The sequence below is a fragment of the Dipodomys spectabilis genome, unplaced genomic scaffold, assembly GCF_019054845.1.
Source record: "Dipodomys spectabilis isolate Male_0828 unplaced genomic scaffold, ASM1905484v1 ptg000147l, whole genome shotgun sequence".
NCBI classification, from domain to species: Eukaryota; Metazoa; Chordata; class Mammalia; order Rodentia; family Heteromyidae; genus Dipodomys; species Dipodomys spectabilis.
This window is the reverse complement of record NW_024870824.1, coordinates 6,880,894-6,899,493: the sequence shown is the minus strand read 5'-3', so window position 1 is coordinate 6,899,493 and position 18,600 is coordinate 6,880,894. Positions and strand designations below refer to the sequence as shown.

Genomic DNA, 18,600 nt, shown 5'->3' with positions numbered 1-18,600 from the left:
ATGCTAAAGTAGACTGTAGCTTTATAAGAACACTGGGAAAGGATTCTCTAAACTTATTTGGCCACAGAACCTTCTTTAAGAGAACAGATTCAACACCTCTTAGGTCACTTTTGTCATGGATACCCAGTGGTGGGAACAGCTTAGCAGAGCTCTGTGCTCTGAGCTTTCTGGGGACTACTCCATGGAGGAGAAAAACCTGCCCAGGGCCGGAAAGAATCCTTCAGGGCCCAGGAGCGGCTCCCAAGAACTTGGGATCCCTTAGGACTGACTGCCAAGGGACTACAGCGTGGCTTCACAGGGCACCAGGCAAGTAAGAAGGAAAGCTCCACAACCAGCAGGACAACTAGGCAATGACCTCCCACCCTCCCCACCCCCACTTCCCTAAATCATCCTCCTCCCCACCCTAACCCACCTGCCCACCACCCACGGAGCCACATCTGTTAGAGAGATTTGGAAGGAGATTTCAGAGCCCTCCACCCAGCCCCAACTCCAGCCCCTTCAGCTACAAGTGTGACCGCCCCCCCCAAGTGCCTGACTTGGTTTTTCTCATTCATCACTGTGCACTTTGATTTCTAACCTTAGCCTCGCGGATGATGCCAGTTTGTTCTGTGATTTTTCCCCTTTTCCTTCTCCAGATGTCCAAACGGATTCTTCGGACAGAGATGTTTGGAGAAACTGCCTTTGCGATTGTACATGCCAGATCCTAAGCAAAGTATGTTTGAAGATACAAACACAAGTCCCCGCTCCTTAGAAAGCTTCTGGGTGCAGTCCCCCCCATCCCAATGTAGGGCATAGGACCAGGGGTGTTGGTTGTTTTGATCTTTGGCTGTTTTGTTTTGTTTCTCTTTTCCTTTTTTTTTTGTATTTTGGTTTGTTAGTTCTTTTTTGTTTTGTTTTGTTTTGCTTTGTTATTCATTTTTTGGCCTAATCCTTGGGTTTAAAGTTCAGGGCTACAGGTAAGGGGCAGAATGGCAAGGCCAGTACAAATGGTAACGGTGGCAAGGAACCCAGCTGGCATTGGCAGGAGCCTATGCTGGGGTGTTGCAATGCCTGTGTCTTGCTATCCTGGCTCTCTCTTTCTGGTTTTCTTTCTTTTGGTAGGTGTCCTGTGGGATACACCGGGGACAGGTGTCAGCAGTTCGCAATGGTCAACTTCTCCAGTATGTCTCTTTCTTCTATTTCTTCTCTTCCCTGATGACTGGCAGTCTCCCCCTGTGGGAGGGATGGGGCCAAGATTGGGGTTGGGAAGGGGAGCAGGAATGCCCTGAGCTCCTCTTAATTTTCATGCTCACCAGAAGCCTGTGCAGAGGAGAACGATACATCCCTTGCCCCCTAACATGTCGGGCTATACTGCCTGGGTACAGCAATGCTGGATTCTCTCTGCAGCAGACCACACCCAGGCCTCTTCCCCCTCCAGGCATCCTGGCACAAATGGGAAGAGGCAACTGCAGAGCCTTCTCCTGCCTGACAGCTGCTTGAGAGTGTCAAACTGCTGGCAGGCCCAGCAATGAGTGTGTGCTGGTGTATGCTGATGTGTTTGTGAGAGAGAAAACGGTCTCAAAAGCCTGACCAGAATGTGTTTGGCTTGGGGTTCAGGGACTGGGTGGGAGGAGTAGAGGTTGAGGAAGATCAGGACCCAGGGCAACAGTTTCTGTAGATGCACAGGCATTTGGTGACTTCAGGATGAAGATAGGCTAGGGGCTACTACAGATGCTAAAAGATAGAGGGGATAAAGAATGCATACAGTGATTCGTGACTCTCCAGGACCAATCTATTCTGAATTCCCAACCAAGATTTCATCCTCTTCCTTTCTTCAACTCCTGAAGTCAGAGCTTTGTCTTTACACTACAACTCCACTGTGTCTGAAGGAATTGGGGGGCGGGGGGGAGGAATAGAAGCTCTGTATCCCAAGAATGCATTTACAACCTGGAGCAGTTCCTTCAAGCACCACCAGGTGGAGGTGGAGCAGAGCAAAAAAGCCACTGGCTGGCCAGCTTGGACTGTTCTTTTGCCTATGATGCCCAAACCACATTAGTCACCCCATTTTACACAGCAGACTAGGACCTATCACCCCACCCCCACCCCATTCTCCTCTCAAGGAAGGCCAGCTGAGTCCTATACGGTGTTAGGAAACAAAACTTTCAGATGGTACCTAAAGGTTGGGAAATAGAACTCTAAGATGCCAAAGGTGGGACCCAGGGAGCCATGTAGATAGCTCATAGAAAAAAGGAGTTTTGGAGTTTGAGTTTCAGTATAGTGAAATGGGCCTTCCCCATTATCCTCAGACCACAGCGAAAAAGCCCAGAAATCTAGCCTAACCCAGCAAGAGTGTAGGTGCCACAGCTTGTGGAGACTAGTAGGTCCAGTTGTTCAACCATCTTCACAGTATGGGAGACAGTGTTCTCTCCAGGCCCACCCAGGAAGACCAGGGAAGAAGGCTGTGGGGATAAGAAATTTAAAGTCAGATACAGCCTGTGTAGGAAACTCTAGTGATGGAGGCAGGCCAGGTAGGCAGAGTGGGAGCCAGGTAAGAGAGACAGTGGGGTCATATTCCTTTCTACCTTTGGCAGAAAGCCTTCCTGGCTTGGGGAACTGTTCTGGACAGATAGTCCAGGCCATCCTGAATCAAAACAGTAAAGCTCTGGGACTCAGTAAAGCTCTGGGACTCAGGCTGATATCCAAGGCCTCTTGGCTAGCTGTGCTGTTTCAGCTTTCAATTCATTTATATTTAGAGGGTCAGGAGGGAGCCAGAAACCCAAAAAAGAGCCTACAAATGTAGCCCTGGGCCTGCCCACCTGTGTCATTGGTGTCATTACTGTTACCTTTCTGTAAAGGACTTGGGCTCTCCAATGCTTTTCAAGAAAGCCCTTCATGTACTGCTCCAGCAGACAATGACCACAAAGACAGTTGACTATGCTCACAAACCTTCAATTGCCCATGCCAACAGACCAGGGTATAAAAGACAGCTCTGGGGCCTCATCTAACCCATCTGAGTTTGTTTTCTCATTTGCAAAGTAGGGTTGAAGACATTGAGGCTTGTAGGGTTTGCTGTGCAGATGGAAGAAGATGTATGAAGGGTTCATCACAGAGCCTGCCATTTTCATTGGAGGAAAATTTAGTATTTCATCCCAGGTATAGCTGGCATGAAGAAGGGATTCCTGAGTTAAAGAATCTGACCCTGGCAGCATGCCCAGACTACCTCAAAACCAGGTTACCTTTTGGAGAAACCAAGGAAACAGAGCCTGTGGTCTGCAGAAGCTTCTCCTACTTCCACTGTCAGCCCCTACCCTCCCAGCAGTCAAAGCTTGTCCATCTCTATCCCTCATGTATTCATGAGTACCCACACACACATATGCATGAACACATAAACACATGCTGCAAACCTGAACAAACACACAAGCATTTACTAACACCAGCACCACAGACATGTAAACACAGGAGCAGTGCTTATACACATGCACACTCACAAACACACATTGACACACAGAAGCAAACACACAAGCATTCACTCACACTTGCACACACAAGACGAGCGTGTGCTTATTTCCATGCACACATCACTGCCGCCTGGTCCAGGCACCCTATAACTGCATCATAGGATGTGTCCAGGGTGAAGAATTTACAAATTGCCTGAGAAGCCCAGCCCTGTTGGGTGTCCAGCATTCAGTTGCCATGGTTACTAGACAATATGCAAATTTCTGGCCAATAGGATTTTCCCATGGCTCAGGAGTGCTGCCTCATCCTGGCTGAGAAGCAAGCAATAAACCTAAGTGAGAGATTTTTTTCTTCCCTGGGACTGATGCAGCCATAGGTCCCTCAGAATCTGTCAACATGCTTCCCAGGGAGAAGAGTGCCTATCTAGTCATTAGCCAGGCCCTCAGTGACCTCACCAGCCATGTTATGGATCCACCACTGGACCACCCTAAACAGTACTAACCTTTGACTCAAAATGCATGCCATCAAGAGCCCTGTAAGCTGCTGCTGCTGCTGCTACAATTTAGTCTCTAGTAGAGTGACACAAAAGAAAACTCTTAAATAGCTTTGTGTAGGAAGGAGCAAGACACGCTTATATTGAGATGTAATTGGCAGGAATAACCATGTCTTAGCCCCAAATGACCAGAGACCCAGCCTTCCCAATTTCCCTTCTGATTCTCAAAGTGACCTTGAGAAAGCGTCCTAGCACCACTGAGCCCCAGCTGTCTCACATAATATAACAACCAGCTCTTAGTTTCCAAGGTGCTGAGGCCAAGCTGGTCTGTTCTCCCTAGGGGAGCATGGCTGGACATCCAGACAATGGGAGTGCTCTCCAGCTGCCTAAAGTGTCCCTGGGCTCCAGGACTAACTATTCAATGCGCTGCCCTGAAACCCTTTGATTCCACTTTGTACATCTACTCAGCATGGCTGGCCAGCCCTGGAAGGACCTGGAGAGGAGTGGACAGGCTGTACTTGTGGCAACTTTTCTTCTACTTCCAAACAGAGCAAAGTCTCAAAGAAGCCAAAATCTGAAGGTCATCCCCTGGCCTCAGGTTAGCAGGAGAATACAAAGGACTCATGCTTGAAAGGCTGGGATCAGTGCTTTGTTGGTATGATCTCCACACAGAATTGAGGGGCCCAAGCCCTAGGACTTTCTTCATGGCTCTTTGTGTCAGAGCCATCTTGATCCCTAGCTCAGAGCCACCCTGTTTTCCTGCTTTTTTTTTTTCCAAATGCAGAACCCTCTGGAACCCCTTTTAGAACACAGATTGCTCCAGGGAGGGATAATGCTCAGGACTCCCTGCTGGTTGCTCATGCTGCTTACCTCTGCAGCAGATGGGAACATCACGTGCTATTTCATGGGTCTCAGAAGCTGACCCTACTGATGTGAAAGTCAGGGAAGGAGGGAGCCTGGGCCACAGAAGAGGGGATCCCACATGCCATGTGTGCACTGAGCCTCCTGCTGGCCAGCTCTGCTCATATCTGCCTCTGACTGTGCAAAGGTGCTTTTGACAGATGAGGACACTGAGACCATGATTTACCCACATCCATGCAGCAAGTTAGGGACAAAAAAAAAAAAATGAGAATGAGTCCTGTACACCAGTGCTGGCTACAATGTAGAATGAGAAGTGAGCTTTTAAAAAAAATGCTATTGAAATTTCTGGGCTCCCACCCAAGCCTGATCGCATTAGTCTGAATGATTTTCTGAAGCTTAGCCAGGTTTGCAAACCTCCAGTATCCCCCCTAGCCAGGCCTGATCCCCGCTTAACAGCTAGGCGACTGAGATCTGGATAGGCTAAGCATCATTGGTAGAGCTGACCCTTGGATCAGGACCCTTTATCTAACTTCCCAATGGTGTGAATGGCCATCTCACAGGACTCTAAATCACACATTCCTATCAGGACCTCACATCCAAGACTGCAATTTGTTCACCATGCAAGGAGCTCACTCTCGCACACGTGAACCCAACCTCCTCATTCTCACAGTTACAGTTGCTCCTCTAAGTAGAGATCAGGAGGGCACTGGGGCCCCTCCAATACAGGGTATGAGGGAGTACCAAGGGGAGGATTGACTATGCTTGGAGCCTCCTACTCCTGGTCCCCCAGACTAGGTTCCTAGGAGATGAATAAGCTAGGGACGTGGGTCCAGTCCGGGGACTAGAGGCCTGTGCAGAACAGAAGAAAGTTTTCCTATGTATGAGTCAGAAGGTGGGCAGGCTGTCTCCAGGAGGGCTTGAGAGTGCTGAATGATGGGCACTGGGAAGGGGACGGGAGACTTCTTGAAGTCCGCCCTGCTTGCCCTTTTCTCCCAGGGAGCATTTGCCAACTGACTCTTGTGCCTGTGCCTCCCCAACCAGGTACTAACCCCACTGCTTCCCCCTAAGAACCTGCCCTGCCTACCAATTCTAACTGCCTCTCTCTAGCCCTCTTGGGGTTCTTGGGGACTGGCACCAGGGGAAAGGCTCAGGAAGCTGGGAGGTTCACTACTAACCCGCATTCACCTCACAGGCTGGCTGCCCCGGTGTCTGAAGAGTTCTAACCAACTTTTTTCTCTCTCTTTCCCCCACCCTCTCCCTCTTCCATCTCTCTCTCTCTACTCTTTCCCTTGGCTCCTGCCCCTCACCCTCTCTTCTGCACTGCCAGAGCACCTTGGATTTGAATTAAAGGGTACGGAACCTCTATGTATTTCTCTGTACCATCTTCACAACCCCTCTCCACAGCATCTGACACCAGAGTGCTGAATGTTTGGTTTCCTTTCCAAAAAATAGAAACAGGATGATTCCAGAAATCTCCTCTGGCCCTGTCAAGATGTCTTAACATAAACTATGTTGATTTGGGGACAGAATCAAAGCTCATGAACAGTAGGGACCTGGTGCATGGTGTGTGAGGTGAAGACCTATGGCTAAGAGGTCTCAGAGGGGAGGGGCCCTCCAGAGCTGTGCGGACAAGTGCACAGGCCAGACAAGAGACATGCTCCCTCAAACCCAGTGGCTGGAAATCACACAAGCCTGGCTTGGGGAGCTGTGCAGAGAGCCAGCCCTTTCCATCTGACTCCTTCCTTCCCTTTCATCCGTTTCCATTGCTTTTTCATTCTGCACCAGGATAGTAGCTGAAAACTTCCTCTTTGCTTCTGTCCCTGCCCTGTATGTCTCCACGGCTTGCTTAAAACTGTCACTCCCTCCAAGATCTGTCCCCAAGATGAAGTGTGTGTGTGTGTGTGTGTGTGTGTGTGTGTGTGTGTGTGTATGAGACAGACAGACAAAGAGACAGAGGGGGAAAGAGAGAGACAGGGAGAGAGAAACAGACAGAAACAGACAGACAGAGAATGTCTGCCAGTAAGTTCAGCAAGAGTTTGGGTTGCTCTGTGGTGCGTGCTACTTGTCCTCCAGCTCTGAATCTTACATGTGCTCTCCTACCTCACTACCCACTGCAACTGCTCTCTGTCTGGACCCTGGAAGACTCTTTGGGATATAAGGGACTTTGGAGGCCCACGATTCTAGGTCTCTGGCTTTGGGCCTGGAGGCTCCACTCTGGCCTCAAGCATCCAGATATATTATAGCCAAAGGCCTTCAGGAGCTCAGAGGGTAGAGCCTCCAGCCTGCAGATATGGAAAGGCCTAGTCTCCTGCCAGGTTTGGGAGGCCCTACTGCCTGGTTAGTTCCTATCAACTGTTCTCAGTAAAAGACAGAATTCTAAGTCTGCAAGTCAGAGTCTGTGCTTTTGAGCTATGCTGGGGTAGACAGAAGGGGTGGAAGCTGTGGGGGATTGTGGCAGGCACAGGAGGAAACCAGCAGGTATGAATACATGGATATTGTTGGGGTGGGGGAAATTGCTAGATTTCCCAGGGCAAGATGTGAGGGCACGAAGGGGAAGTACCAAGGCCTTGTGTTAGGCAGTTGAATGTTGGCTGATGGAATATGGAGTACATGTAGGTGAGTGTGGGTGTATGTGGATGTGTCTGAGTGGGAGTTGGGGGAGTAATTGGGCCTAGTGATCAGAAAAGTCTCACCCCACGTGGGGACATCTGGCAAACAATTGGGGAATAGTGTCAGTGTTGGAGCAGGCTTGTTCAGTGGTCAGTGACTCTGAGCAACATGGACGTAGGGGAGAGGAAGATAGGGACTTGGTAGTCAGAGACCTTGGAGACCATGGCCTTGGATTTTATCTGAATTGAAGGGATGAGTTTCTAACAGGGGACTAAAGTGAGATCTTCTCCATTACTGTTGCTGGTAGAGCCTGGGGCTGGCAGTGGGGTCAAGGTAGGTGGAAGCAAAAAGCCCTGTCAGAAGGTAACATCACCAGGTGAGGGAAGCCATCATCCTGGACCATGTTGAAAGTGGTAAACATGCCTGTTGTGATCAGATCTAAGACCTGCTTAGAAGGTAGAGCTGGGAGGACTTGTAATGGGTCATATATTAGGCAAGGTAAGAAGATAGGAGTGAAGAAGAATGAGTCTATGGCATGGAATCTGAACCACGGGAGAAGACATGTCACCCTAAGAAGAAGAGAAAAGTAGCATAGTGAGTGTGGAAAGAGCTGGGAGCTAGTGATTCTGGCAGCCATGGCCTTCGGATACCTGAGTCCGGAACCAAGAGGGGAGTCAGAGGAGGAGATAGAAATAGCAAACGCATATGGATAGTACAGTCTGTCTGGATGATATCCTTAAGGGAGAGAAGGCAGGTGATATAGAGAAAGATGTCTGAGAGCCCTGAGCCCTTCCCACTTCCAGCCTAAGTAGGAGAAAAGGAAACAGTCCTGAGGCTGAAAGATCAGCCTGTGAGGTAGAAGGAGGCCAGGAGAGAGCCACCATTCAAAGGCCTGGCACAGTGGGCCAGGAGGGAGTCACCATAGGATTTTCACCGATGATGTCTGACTGGACAGGATTGAGGGGTAAAAGGGGGATGAGGAATGGAGACAGAGCTGCAAGGGTTATTTAGCTAAGATTCTACCTGAGTATGGGTCAGTACACCTGGGAAGAGTGGTGTCCATTCGTGGAACACATACAAGTCTGTGTATGAGTGTAGAGTGCTGGTGTGATGTCTCTACATTGAGGAGATGCCTCAGTGCCGAAGAGTTAGGGATGCTTCCCTGGGCTTCATCAAGTGTGATGGTCCCGCCACTATTTGTCACTGAGCTAAGTGGGGAGAGAGGGGGGCAGGTGGGAACAAGGCAGAGGGGCCAGCCAGCAGGTGCAGATGGAGCACGGTGGCTTTCTAGGCTATGCTCTTCGCTGTGGCCAGTGCTGTCACCCTTTCCTTTTCTTCCTCCTATTTCTATTCTAGAGGGGCAGGGTTGCCTCACAAGACAAGGAGGTAGAAAAGACAGGCCTTTCTGAGAGATTGGTGGCCCTGTCTCAATTTGCCAGCGAGGGTAGGCGCTGCTGCTGGTACCCAAAGACAGCCTGAGATGCCAGAGGGATGTGCTGCACCTCTGAGCTTCTCCCAGCAGACAGGAAGGGCTAATGGGCCAGGCCAGAATCCTGACCAGGCTGTGAGGGTAAAGGCCTCTCTCCTTACACCCCTGCACCCAAGTCTTCTCTATCCTTGCTTCTGACCCTAGCCTCCCTGCTAAGTGTGGGTCTGATGTCCTGTCACCAGCCCTTCTTAGGGAAACAGAGGTGGCTGAGTCAGCTCTTTGGCCAAGATGTCCATATTCCCTGGCCAAAAGACCTGTCAGGCCACTGTGGAACAGGGCTCGATGCTGGCCAGTGGTCCTGCCTTTGCCTTTCTTCTCTATGACCTTGAGACATTGCCTCCACTCCATTGTCTTCCATTTCTCCCCTGCATTTTCCACTCATGTGTTCTGAGCAGGCATGTAGTTTGGGGAAGGGTGGCCAGGTCCTTGGGTGGGCAGGACCAGGGGAAACAGGCATGAGATGGCAGGACCTGAGGGAGCCTGAGGCTGGGGACAGGGGACATCTGCACCCTTCACATATACTCTGATCCTACAGAGGCGGAGGAGCTGTACCAGAAGAGGGTCCTGACCATCACTGGCATCTGCGTGGCTCTGCTAGTCGTGGGCATCGTCTGCGTGGTTGCTTACTGCAAGACCAAGTGAGTGTCAAACTCTCAGGCTGGGGCCAGGCCGAGCCAGAGGATGGCCTCCAAGATGTTTCTGTGGGGACACCAGCCCCACTGCGCCCCTCCCCCAACTCCAGCCTCCTCCCTGTGGAGCCAAGGTGCTGGCTAGGAAAGCAGAGGTAGAAGGAGGGGACGAGCAGCCCCAGGTGAATGAACGAAGCGGGTCACAGACACAGGCTTTGAAAGAAGACAAGTCTCAAACCCAGATCTGAGATTTCTTATGGAGCTTTGAACATACTGAGGAACCTCTCCAAGCTGACATGGAAATAAGCCTAGTGTGTACCTCAGAAGACACTGTGAGGAGTGCACAGTGAACCCCACAGGCTCTGGTCTGTCTGGTGGGAGACACAGGCAGAAGACAGAAAACAAAGAAGTGCAGATGCCACAGAAGCACTGCCTTACCCCCCCCTCCCCCCGAGAGTGGTTGAGACAAAAGCACAGAGGAGGAAGGGTAGGCTACCTCTGGACCAAGGACAGGAGGGGATAAGCTTGGGAAGTGGACAGGTCAAATGGAGGAGTACAAACTGAAAGGCAAGAGCAGATAGAGCAACTGCAGCCCGCTGCACTGCAACCTAGACTGCATGATACAAAGGGCTGGAGTCAGAGGAGCTAAGGGGTAACTGGGACTCAGAGGCCACCACAGGGTCTTACTGCAAACTAGAGGGTCTGTGTTTGTCCTGCAGACAATGAGCACTAATACAGAAAAATGTTCCTCTCTGGAGATCAAGGGTCTGGGAATAGCCATTTCAGGGACTGAGCCCCTGAGTCTGAACTCCTGATGTATCAGTGGGACCTAGTGTCCTTCTAACTTCTAACTTCATGTTGAATAAACCAGAAAAGTTGGCCAAGACTAAGAAGAGAGTGGAAGCTCAGGAAGCCTGGGGGAGAAAATTAGGTCCAAGAGGGAAAATTGAGGCCATAAATTGGGCAGGAAGCAAGCCACCGCTCTGACCCCCATTGCATTTACTCATTTCTTCACCAAATATTCATTCAGTGCTAAGATATTGCTAGATACCACACCCGGGCTAGGGATGTGACCAGTGCTCTAAGCAAGAGGTCCAATGTCATAGGACAGTTTAAAGGGACCAAGGCTCAGCTGGAGGGTGGAAGGGGTTTCTTTGAGGAAGAGCAGTTAGGCTGGGGCCTGAGAAGCCAGCAAAAGTTCTAGGTGAGCCAAGCATGTGGGTGGTTCACAACTGTAATTTTGAGTACTCAGGAGGCTGAGAGCTGAGGCTCACAGTTCAAAGCCAGCTCAGGCAGGAAAGTCTGTGAGATTCTTATCTCCTGTTGACCACCAAAAAGCCAGAAGTAGAGCTATGTGGCTCAAATGGTAGACTGTTAGCCTTGAGCAAGAAAGCTCAGAGGCAGCACCCAAGCCCTGAGTTCAAGCCCCAGGACTGGAAGAAAGAGAGCAGGGCGGAGGGGGGGGGGGAGGAGAGGAGACAAGGGGAAGAAAGGAAGGAAGGAAGGAAGGAAGGAAGGAAGGAAGGAAGGAAGGAAGGAAGGAAGGAAGAAGGGAGGGAGGGAAGGGAAGGAAGGGAAGGAAGAAGGGAGGGAAGGAAGGGAAGGAAGGGAAGGAGTAAGAGAAAGAAGAGGAGGGAGGAAGGAAAGTTATAGGTGTAGAAGCAGGGAAAGTGTTCAGATAAATGGACTAGTAAGCACACAGGCACAAGCCTCTGGCTCAGAGATGCAGGGCATCATGGAGCATCAGAAATAAGCTGTTGCTGAATGTGGTGGGAGGGTGGACAGAGATATGGCTGAGGTAGAAATAGGGCACTGAGAGCTAATGGGGGGCGGGGGTTAGACAAAGGAGTGATATGACATGCAGAGCTTCTGAGAATTGCCAGAGTAGCACAGCTAGAAAGCATTCCCTCACCCTAGGTCCCCTGGGAAGTTCATGCTCTGAGAGGGAAGGTGCCAGGCTCACCCATCTTTCCCCCTGTATAGAAAACAGCGCAAGCAGATGCACAACCACCTCCGCCAGAACATGTGCCCAGCACACCAGAACCGGAGCTTGGCCAATGGGCCTAGCCATCCTCGGCTGGACCCCGAAGAGATCCAGATGGCAGATGTGAGTGGTGTTGCCAGACCCCCTCAGAGCTCTCACTAGACAGCTGGCCTTCTCTGGCATCTTCTTTGCCCCCTGCCATAAGGAAGAGTGATGGGTGGAATGGCTGGGTCCATCATTACTAATCCATCACCAAACCTATCTCATCCAGTGGATCACCCCTACTCAGCACTCAGTACATGTCTGTCCCTAACCAGAAAGAATGTCAACTCGGTCCCCATCACTAACTCCCCCAACTCTTTGTCTGTCCCAGTACATCTCCAAGAATGTGCCAGCCACCGACCATGTCATCCGAAGGGAAACTGAGACCACCTTCTCCGGGAGCCACTCCTGTTCTCCTTCTCACCACTGCTCCTCAGCCACTCCCACCTCCAGCCACAGGTGGGCAGCACCAAAGCCTACAGGACCTTGTAGACTCCAGTACTTTATCTCATTCAATACCCCACAGCTATCTGACACTCTCTCCTGAGTTTGCCATACAAATCATACACAGTTTGCATGGTCTTCTCACCAGAACCAGTATGGCCCATCCACACAGCCTATAGATAACATGGTTGGACCCTCCTTCCCTGGAGAGCACTATAGAAAAGTTGGGACCCCTAGAGCTGGGCTGCCGAGCTAGGTGACTAAGAACTGCAGGGTAGAAGAATCCAGGTGCGGAAGGGGAGCTCTCTGCATGTTACAGTTCACACCTTGGGGGGACTCCAGTCCTCCTTACATGGGAGTTGGACATTTGGGATACTCTACACCAGAAGACAATGACTAGAGGAGCCACAGATAGAATGAAGAACCAGGGAACTGGTGGCCATAGGACCACATCTTGTCCCTTTTCTGAACCTTTGCCTTACCCTCCCCCATCTGACTTTCTCCCAGACATGAGAGCCACACATGGAGCCTGGAACGTTCTGAGAGCCTGACCTCTGACTCCCAGTCAGGCATCATGCTATCGTCCGTGGGCACCAGCAAGTGCAACAGCCCAGCATGTGTGGAGGCCCGGGCCCGGCGGGCAGCAGCCTACAGCCTGGAGGAGCGGCGCAGGGCTGCCATGCCACCCTACCACGACTCCATAGATTCCCTGCGTGACTCCCCACACAGCGAGAGGTCAGTTCCTACCCCCTGACCTGGGCTCTACCAGAAAGCTGGTGCTACTGACCCAAGGGGACCCTCAGGTCCCCTCAAAGGTACTGCAAATAGCATCTTCTTCTTGTCCAAGTGGTCAAACAAGGTCCCAGAAAGGCTAAACGGTCTATTGGGACTGGGATTACAGCTAGGCCAGTGGACCTGGCATGAAGTAATCACCTAATCTACTTGTTCTACTTGGACACTTTTCAGAACAAAAGAGGATATGAATAATTGCACTGAAATATTAGACATGAGTGCTGTTCTAGGTAACCTGGACCTATGGGGGCCCTGGCCCAGTGCACCAGGGAGCCCACATCCCAGCAGAGACAGAAAGACACCAAGACCAAGTAGCTTAGAGGGTGGGACAGAAGTTTGTTCTCAATATTCCTGACTAGACAGAAAAGGTATGAGTCAAGAGTGATCACTGATCACAGGCCCTGGCAGCACCAGCATTAAGGTCCCAGTATTCAAGTTGTTGTCAGGCTCCTAAGCAACAGATGCAGTAAGAAACCAAGAAAGCCCCTTCTTCCCTGACTCCAAGTTAGGAGTCATGGTGACTAGCCTCCCACTCTGCTTAGCCCTCCAGTGGCCCCTCAGCCTCGGGGAGGAAAGCAAAGGAAGGTGCACCATAGGAGGAGCTCTAGACTGGAGAGAAGGAGAAAACTTTGCTCCTTTCCTCTCAGCCTACTCTGGGTGAGGCCTGGAGAGGCTTGACTGGGAGCCAGCAATGGCCCTAGGAGCTCCTGCTCCCGAGGAGACAGCCTGGAGACAAGCCAGAAGTCACAGTTGCCTATGGAAAAAGCAAAGCACGAGAGAAGACCCAGAGACAGAAAAACACAGACTGACTACCAGTTTCAGGAGGCGATTAAAACCAACCTTTCAAAGACCATTCCACACTTATGTGATCTGGAGCAGGTTACTTACCTTGAACTTTGTTCCTTCAGTACATCAAGGTGAACAATAACCAGACTCATGGTTCAGTGAAGGCCACCTGAGAACATATGTGCAGAGCTCATGTCTCCCCCTGCTGGCATCAATCATGACTCCAGCACAAAGTTCCCTTTGAGTGGTAGGAAAGTGAGAGTTACTCTCACTATAGGAAAGCCTACAGACGTGATGAACTAATGGAGCTGTTCCAACATAAGCACTTAAGACAATGGCAGCTGAGTGAGGTGCCAGGAGCAGGAGAGACCAGAAGGAGCAGTGGCACTGGGCCCAAACAGTCTGGGAAGGTGGTATGGATCGGGGTGGGTGGTAAGAATTGGGTGGGTGGTAAGGACTGGGTGGGTAAGGATCAAGGGACTCCTGAGTAGTGCTGCAACTTGAAAACATACTCTGGAGACCAGAAGCAATGGTTCTTGCTTATAATCCCAACTACTTGGGAGGATCTTGGTTTGAAGTCAGCCTTGGGGAAAAAAAAAATGCAAGCCCCTATCTGAAAAATAGTTAAAGCAAAAAAGGCTTAGGGGCATGCCTCAAGTGTAGAGCACCTGCCTAGTAAGAATGAGGTCCTGAGTTCAAACGCCAGTTTAAAAAAAAAAGTTCTTGAAACGGCATACACTTTGTGGAGTGAAGGAGAGGCTCTATAGCAGTGCACAATAGCATGAAGACGTATCCCAGGAGAGGGGGAATAAGTAGGATTCAGTAGTTAGATCCACGTGTGGATGGGGGGGGGGGGGGGGAGTTAGTTGATTCAGAATGTAACAGGTTCTTGGGGTGGACTAAATCTGCCCCTTCAGTCTGGAAGAAAAGCATGGAAGTTGGTGGCCCCTGTCCTAATGAAGACACTTCCCTTGATGTAAATGGTCACTTTCCTGAAGCAGCTCTTGGCTACAGTATAAAAAGGAATGCCTCCCTCACTGAAGCCATCAGGCCATGAATGGGCTGTGCTTGCAGAGGCAGTGAGTCCAAGTGACAGGTTATCTGAATGAAGCTACTGGCTTTAGGAATTGGGTGTCTGCATCCTGGTTCTTCCTGGTCTGGGTTCAAACACCAGTTCTGACACCTCCTGGTCATACATGAACTTTGAGTAAGGCGTTTAGATGTTCCTAGCCAGTCTCCTGTGCATAATGACCGCACTATGAGCATCACCCGCCGCCCCCCCCCCCCGGCAAAAGATCATGTCGGGTGGGGGGTAGGACACGTGGTGTGGTCCTGATACCTTCCTGGAAGGGTCCCAACTTGGCACTGCAGTGAACCCCACGCTTATTCCCCACTAACATAAGAATACAAGCGGGGCGGGATGAAGGGAATGGCTCCAGGTCAGAGTTACCGCACCACTCCAGAGGACAGGGTCCCTCAAAAAGAAGTTTCTTTGCGGTAGGGATCTCCCCCGCCCCCTCCCCCGCCCTGACCCACGCCTCCCGCCTCTCCCCGCAGGTACGTGTCCGCCCTGACCACGCCCGCGCGCCTCTCGCCCGTGGACTTCCACTACTCGCTGGCCACGCAGGTGCCCACGTTCGAGATCACGTCTCCCAACTCCGCGCACGCCGTGTCGCTGCCGCCCGCCGCGCCCATCAGCTACCGCCTGGCGGAGCAGCAGCCGCTTCTGCGGCACCCAGCGCCCCCGGGCCCCGGGCCGGGACCAGGACCTGGCGCAGACATGCAGCGCAGCTACGACAGCTACTACTACCCCGCGGCGGGGCCCGGGCCGCGGCGCGGAGCGTGCGCGCTCGGAGGCAGCCTGGGCAGCCTGCCCGCCAGCCCTTTTCGCATCCCGGAGGACGACGAGTATGAGACCACGCAGGAGTGCGCGCCCCCGCCGCCGCCGCGGCCGCGCGCGCGCGGCACGTCCCGCAGGACGTCGGCGGGGCCCCGGCGCTGGCGCCGCTCGCGGCTTAACGGGCTAGCGGCGCAGCGCGCACGCGCGGCGCGGGACTCGCTGTCGCTGAGCAGCGGCTCGGGCTGCGGCTCGGCCTCCGCCTCGGACGACGACGCGGACGACGCGGACGGGGCGCTGGCGGCCGAGAGCACGCCGTTCCTCGGGCTGCGCGCGGCGCACGACGCGCTGCGCTCGGACTCGCCGCCGCTGTGCCCGGCGGCCGACAGCAGGACTTACTACTCCCTGGACAGCCACAGCACGCGGGCCAGCAGCAGACACAGCCGCGGGCCGTCCCCGCGGGCCAAGCAGGACTCAGCGCCCCTCTAGGGCCCCCTCCGCCTCGCCCGCCCCGCTGTCTTCAAGGAGAACAGAGACTGCCGATTGGAGAGAGGAGGGGGGGAAATAAAAATATTTTTATTTTCTATAAAAGGAAAAAAAAGTATAACAAAATGTTTTATTTTCATTTTAGCAAAAATTGTCTTATAATAGCTAACGGCAAAGACGTTTTTATAGGGAAACTATTTATATGTAACATCCTGATTTACAGCTTCGGGAAAAAAAAAAAAGAAACAACAAAAAAAAAAAAGAGAGATGGGCCAATTTTTTGACTCTTTAATAGAAACCTATATTGTGGTGCCTTTTGCTGTAACGCTAATCTGGGGCTCCTGGAGAGACACTGGGTTGCAGGGTGTGTTGGGGGGTGGGGGTGGTCTGCGGGATCCTGAACTGGTAGGGATGGGGAATGGCAAAGAAGAGCCGGGGTTGGTGGGGGTGGGGGGGCGGGAGGGGGCCCTTCTTGTCAGGCCGAGGGTGCTGGGGAGGAAGAAAATGATGGCAGGTGTAGCTTTGTCCCTGGGCCAGACCTGGTGTCCTTGGCCCTTACCTGGAGTGGAAAGGCAGGATCCTAGGCTTAGGGCCAGATTTGGGAGCTTAGGTAACTTCAGGCAGGGAGAAGTGGGGAGGCAAACGACTTCCCCATAGCAACCAGAAGGAGGAGAGACCCTCCTTGTCCCTCACAGCTGCTAAGGGAGGAGCACGGAGAAAAAGGTCTCCCCACCAGCCCCAGCCCAGGGAGGGGGCAGCTCTACCAGGGGCCCAATGTTTATGGCTCCTCCTCCCCTACGGCCTCCAGGACGCCCTCTGTCCTCTGCAGCACCTTCGTTTACAGTTACAGGTCGTCTTTTCTATTTTATGCCTGCATGTCCTTTGCATTTCAGATTCTTTAGATTGGATGCATGGTCACGCTGGGACCGAGAAGAGCCACTGGACAGTGTATTCGATCCCCCTTTTAGCAATAAAGTAACACCATTTCCTTCTCACAGCCCACCTGCAACCCCCCAGGCCACCTATGACTTCACTCCCTCTCCAACCTTCCCCTTCCCATCCCCAAAACTGGATCCAATGCTAATTTGTCACAAAAAAAAGGCAATTGTTAAAAAAAAAAAAAAACCTATATATCCCAAACAAAAACAAACGGGAACTCTGCCCTGAAATGTCCGAACACCTGACTGTTGACACTTGAACATTTTTATATTATAAATAAAATCAGAAATAACTCCTGTTTGACTGTGTGTGCGCCTGGCCCTAGGTAAGGAGGGAGACAGGAGGACCTGTGGTGAAGTGGATGGGTGTTGGGATGGAGGCTGGACAGAAGAACCAGGAGAACAGAGCCAGGAGGAAATGGCCCTCTCTCCAGTCTCCTTGGCTCCCAGGGAGCTCCCTCCTCCCTTTTCCAAAAACATTTGTAAGGTGCTCCTTCTAGCTGCTGGGGAACCTGGCCAGGGAACTGATAAAAATTGCTGTACTTCAAACTCTAGCCCAGTTCCTGTCCTAGAGCTACAGGCTTGGGCTGAGGCCCCAGTTTCCGGCCCAGGTGGGTGAGGAAGGATGGATTGTGGGATTGGCACAGGGGCAGCTGATGACCCTTGGGGCCTCAGCCTCATCCTGGGTAAAGTCTGGACATGCAAGGTAGCATAATGGGTACCCTGGATGCCAGGAGGACCACAACAGCTGCAGCGCACAGGCCCACGGGCTATTGCTCTTTCCCCAACTTTATAACCCCTTAGTGCCAGGCCTGTCTAAACCCGCAGCCATGAAGATCCATGGTTTCAGGTATGGAGAGAGCAGACAGACCCAGAGTTAAGGCAGCTTTCCAGGCTGGGAATGTTGCTTAGTGGTAGTGCTTGCCTAGCATGCATGAAGCACTAGGTTCGATTACTCAGTACCACGTAAACAGAAAAGGCCAGATGTGGTGTTGTGGCTCAAGTGGTAGAGCGCTAGCCTTGAGCAAAAGCAGCTCAGGGACAGTGCTCAGGCCCTGAGTTCAAGCCCCAGGACTGACATAAAAAGGGAGGGGGGCTTTTGCCTCATCAACTAATTTATTAAATCAATGCCCAGCACCAGGAACCAGGAGGTTCCAGGCAGAACACCAAGATCTAGGGAGGCCATGCACACCTGGGTACCTGCGTGTGCACAAGCACGAATGCCCTGGGGATGGTATAGTCAGAGATCTAAAGATGAGAGGGAGAAAGAGGTTCAGACTTGAGAGAGCTTAGGCACCAGTAGCAAAGGCCTGAGTTCAAATGCCAGCTCTGCCCCTCACTGTGTGATTTCTTTTGGCAAAAATCTCCTCCACATACTTTGATGCAAATGCCTACATCAGAGGGCTGTATGGAGATTATGGACAACAAACCTGGGCATGCTCCTGTGAGATACTTAATAGGTGGTCACCTTGATGGCAATGTTGACAGTCTGCTAAGACTTGTACCCTTAAATGATTCAGTGTATCTATAAGTGGATGGGAGGGAGGTGATGGAGCAAAGTTAAGAACTCATGTCGTTGTATTCATTATGGGGCACTGGGAGAAGCACTCTTTACAAAGAAACAGGAAAAGGAGTGAGCTGAACACTGTGAAAACTTGTAGATCACTGGCCTCTTCCAGAACCTTCTATGGTCTCTGAGTTTGCTGCTGGCTTTGAAATATTCTAAGGGCCAGAAATCTTTCCTTGTGACCCTTGACATTGATGAGATACCAAA

General features: G+C 51.7%; 1 protein-coding gene across 2 annotated transcripts in view; it reads left to right on the top strand.

The window, feature by feature from the left end:
* Positions 1-16,243, top strand: part of Nrg2 (neuregulin 2) — a 198,591-nt gene extending 182,348 nt beyond the window's left edge. The window contains exons 5-11 of one of the 2 annotated variants that reach the window (XM_042692082.1): positions 1,102-1,160; positions 6,117-6,140; positions 9,424-9,526; positions 11,501-11,624; positions 11,875-12,002; positions 12,495-12,722; positions 15,123-16,243. In XM_042692082.1, coding sequence (XP_042548016.1) covers positions 1,102-1,160; positions 6,117-6,140; positions 9,424-9,526; positions 11,501-11,624; positions 11,875-12,002; positions 12,495-12,722; positions 15,123-15,891 — 1,435 coding nt within the window. In that variant the 3' untranslated portion in view covers positions 15,892-16,243. Of the gene's footprint in view, positions 1-635; positions 713-1,101; positions 1,161-6,116; positions 6,141-9,423; positions 9,527-11,500; positions 11,625-11,874; positions 12,003-12,494; positions 12,723-15,122 lie in introns of both variants that reach the window. The other variant, XM_042692081.1, reaches the window with a different exon arrangement.
* The last annotated feature ends 2,357 nt before the right edge of the window (positions 16,244-18,600 follow it).